The sequence below is a fragment of the Montipora foliosa genome, unplaced genomic scaffold (genome assembly GCF_036669935.1).
Source record: "Montipora foliosa isolate CH-2021 unplaced genomic scaffold, ASM3666993v2 scaffold_159, whole genome shotgun sequence".
NCBI lineage: Eukaryota > Metazoa > Cnidaria > Anthozoa > Scleractinia > Acroporidae > Montipora > Montipora foliosa.
In genome coordinates, this window is record NW_027179459.1 from 10,739 (window position 1) to 13,455 (window position 2,717).

At 41.4% G+C, this 2,717-nt stretch overlaps 1 protein-coding gene across 1 annotated transcript; it reads left to right on the forward strand.

The window, feature by feature from the left end:
• Nucleotides 1-1,897: 1,897 nt before the first annotated feature.
• On the forward strand, nt 1,898-2,461 carry LOC137986245 (uncharacterized). Its single transcript, XM_068833467.1, has one exon. It carries the CDS (start codon nt 1,898-1,900, stop codon nt 2,459-2,461), a length of 564 nt encoding a protein of 187 aa, XP_068689568.1.
• Nucleotides 2,462-2,717: the final 256 nt, after the last annotated feature.

A 2,717-nucleotide genomic window follows, 5' to 3' on the forward strand; every position in this document is an offset into this window, starting at 1 on the left:
ATTGTCGGAGGTTGCAGTAAGATATGTTACAAACCTGACTCATTTGGAGAGGTCAGTCACGCTCAGGTCCACCATTTCTCCGATGCATTCCAGTGCGCCTACGAAGCAGCTTCCTATTTGCGCATGGTTGATACGGATTTTTTTTTTTTCCACATTTTTAATCAACTACTTACATATTTAATACTTACACTTACAGTTACTTACTTACAATAACTCAAAAGAAAACAGTTGCGCAATTACTGTCTTTTTTATAAGTTACAAATTGTAAGTATCGTAAGTATCGATATTAAATTATTTTAACACATTTAGATTTACATACATACATAAAAATAAAAATAAATTAAAATAAAAGAAAAAAAAGAAAGAAAGAAAAAACAAAAAAAACCGCTAACTAACTTACATACATAAAAGGATAATCGAGCATTCACCAGACGTGTATCTTGTCCTTCAACAAACCGTTCATGAGATCTTTTTAGAATTTCAAGATATTTCCATAAAAAGGGAGTTCCTTGGTTTCTTTTCCTCTGTAAATTCTTCCATCTATGATCAATTTATCAAAATTGAAATATGCCCGTTGCTGATTTTGTCACGCCATTTTTAAAACAGGGTAGAGCGCTTTGTGAATGTCCTCGACCTCCTTCGGAAAGTCGTCTGAAAATCCAATATTGCTTCCCTTCAAGTTTTTGTAAAAAGACTGAACGAATTCCTTGTCCTGGTAGTGGCTGAATCTAGCAATCACTGGTCTTGGACGATTCGGTGGTCTCTGATTTTGCGTCTTTTTGGGAATGCGGTGCACTCGTTCGAAGCGGATACTTTTTACCTTTTCGAGCGGAATTTGCATTTTCGTTACAAGCAGGTTTCTCACCACAGCTTCGGTGTTTTCATCGACTTCTTCTTTAACATTGAAGATTCTTACATTTTCGCGTCGCGTGTAGGCCTCCAAATTAATATTTCTTCTTTTGAGTGTTTCGATGTCCAAATCAAGAGATTCAATGTCCTCGATGTTTTCTTCTACCGTTGCCGATGTTTTCGCAAATTCTGCTTTTAGAGTTTCAATCTTCTGATGTGCAAAATCCAGAGAGTCTTTTAAATCTTTCAATTCCCCTCTTAGCCCACATACACATACACATGACCTAAAAAGGGCTGAAAAGGAAATTGTTGTGTGTGTCCAGAGGGAAGCCTTCAAAGAGCATTTTTCTCTAGTGATGAAGTCAGAGTCCCCTTCGCAAGTTGTGCCCAATACTGATCGATGGAATGTTATGCTTAGGAGGTCGATTGCAAAACGCACCTATTCCAACTGAGGTCAAGCATCCAGTTCTCCTTCCCAAAAAACACCATGTAACGGATTTGATTGTTAGGAAGTACCATGAAGAGTTAGCCCATGCTGGTAAAGAACACGTGTTATCTTCCATAAGACAGAAATTTTAGATAGTCAAGGGTCGTGTGGCGGCGCGCCGTGTGTTAAGAGGATGTCTTTACTGCCGTAAGAGAGCTTCACCACCAGGGGAACAAAAGAAGGCGGACTTGCCTCCAGAGTGCCTAACCCCAGACTGACCGCCCTTTACGTTCGTAGGCATTGACTACTTTGACCCGTTTCTAGTGAGACAAGCGCAGCAGTGTAAAACGCTATGGATGCTTGTTTACTTGTTTGGCCTCCAGAGCCGTCTACATTGAGATTTCGCACTCTTTAGACACGAATTCGTTCATTGACGCCCTGCGAAGGCTTATTGCCAGGAGAGGAAGTCCCGAAATCCTCAGAAGCGATAATAGTACCAATTTCCATGGTGGCGAGCGAGAACTGCGAAGTGCACTGTCAGAATGAAACCAACAGAAGATAAATGCGTTTACAAGTCAGCGCGAGATCAATTGGATCTTCAACCCACCGACAGCCTGTCACATGGGAGGTGTTTGGGAAAGAATCATTCAATCAGTGAAGAGAATCCTCAAGGCCCTTCTTCCAGAGCAACTTGTCAACGATGAGTCACTGCTGACCCTTATGGCTGAGACTGAATCAGTCATAAATTCTCGCCCTCTAACGCCAAACCCAGACGACCCAATAGGTGCTGAGCCTCTCACTCCAAGTCATTTGTTATTACTGAGGTCAAACCAATCAATTCCCCCTGGAGTTTTCTCGGAACAAGATCAGTACTGTCAGCGACGTTGGCGGCAAATTCAGTACCTAGCTAACATTTTCTGGAAACGTTGGCTCCGAGAATATCTGATCACGTTGCAGCAACGCCACAAGTGGAACTACTTTAGCCGAAACCTTAAGATGGGCGACTTCCTTTTGCTCACTGAGGAGAACACCCATTGGGGTCAATGGCCCTTAGGTCGGGTTACCAGAGTCCACAAGGCTAAAGATGATCACGTGCCTTCAGTGGAGATTAAAACGAAAACCGGTTCCCTGATCAGGCCCATTACAAAGCTGTGTTTCTTGGAGAACTTTCCCATGTCTGCATAAATTTGGAGTGAAATAAACTGTTTCTACCAAGTAGTTTATTTGGCGCCGGAATGTTGCGGACAGTTTATAACTCCTTTTTGTATGCGAATTATTATTATTTCTTTTTTTTTGTCATATTCTTTTTTTACTCAAGTTACACTACCTCGTTAGTGAGCACAATCAGTTTAGTGTCTTAGGAGTTTTCTTGTTATTCCCCAAGGGGCCAATTAATAGAACTATATTCGGTCCGAACATTTTGTTAAATCGTGTTTCCGTC

Bases quoted from the DNA above. Each gene is read 5' to 3' on its own strand.
- LOC137986245 (XM_068833467.1), top strand. From the start codon at position 1,898: ATGGGAGGTGTTTGGGAAAGAATCATTCAATCAGTGAAGAGAATCCTC.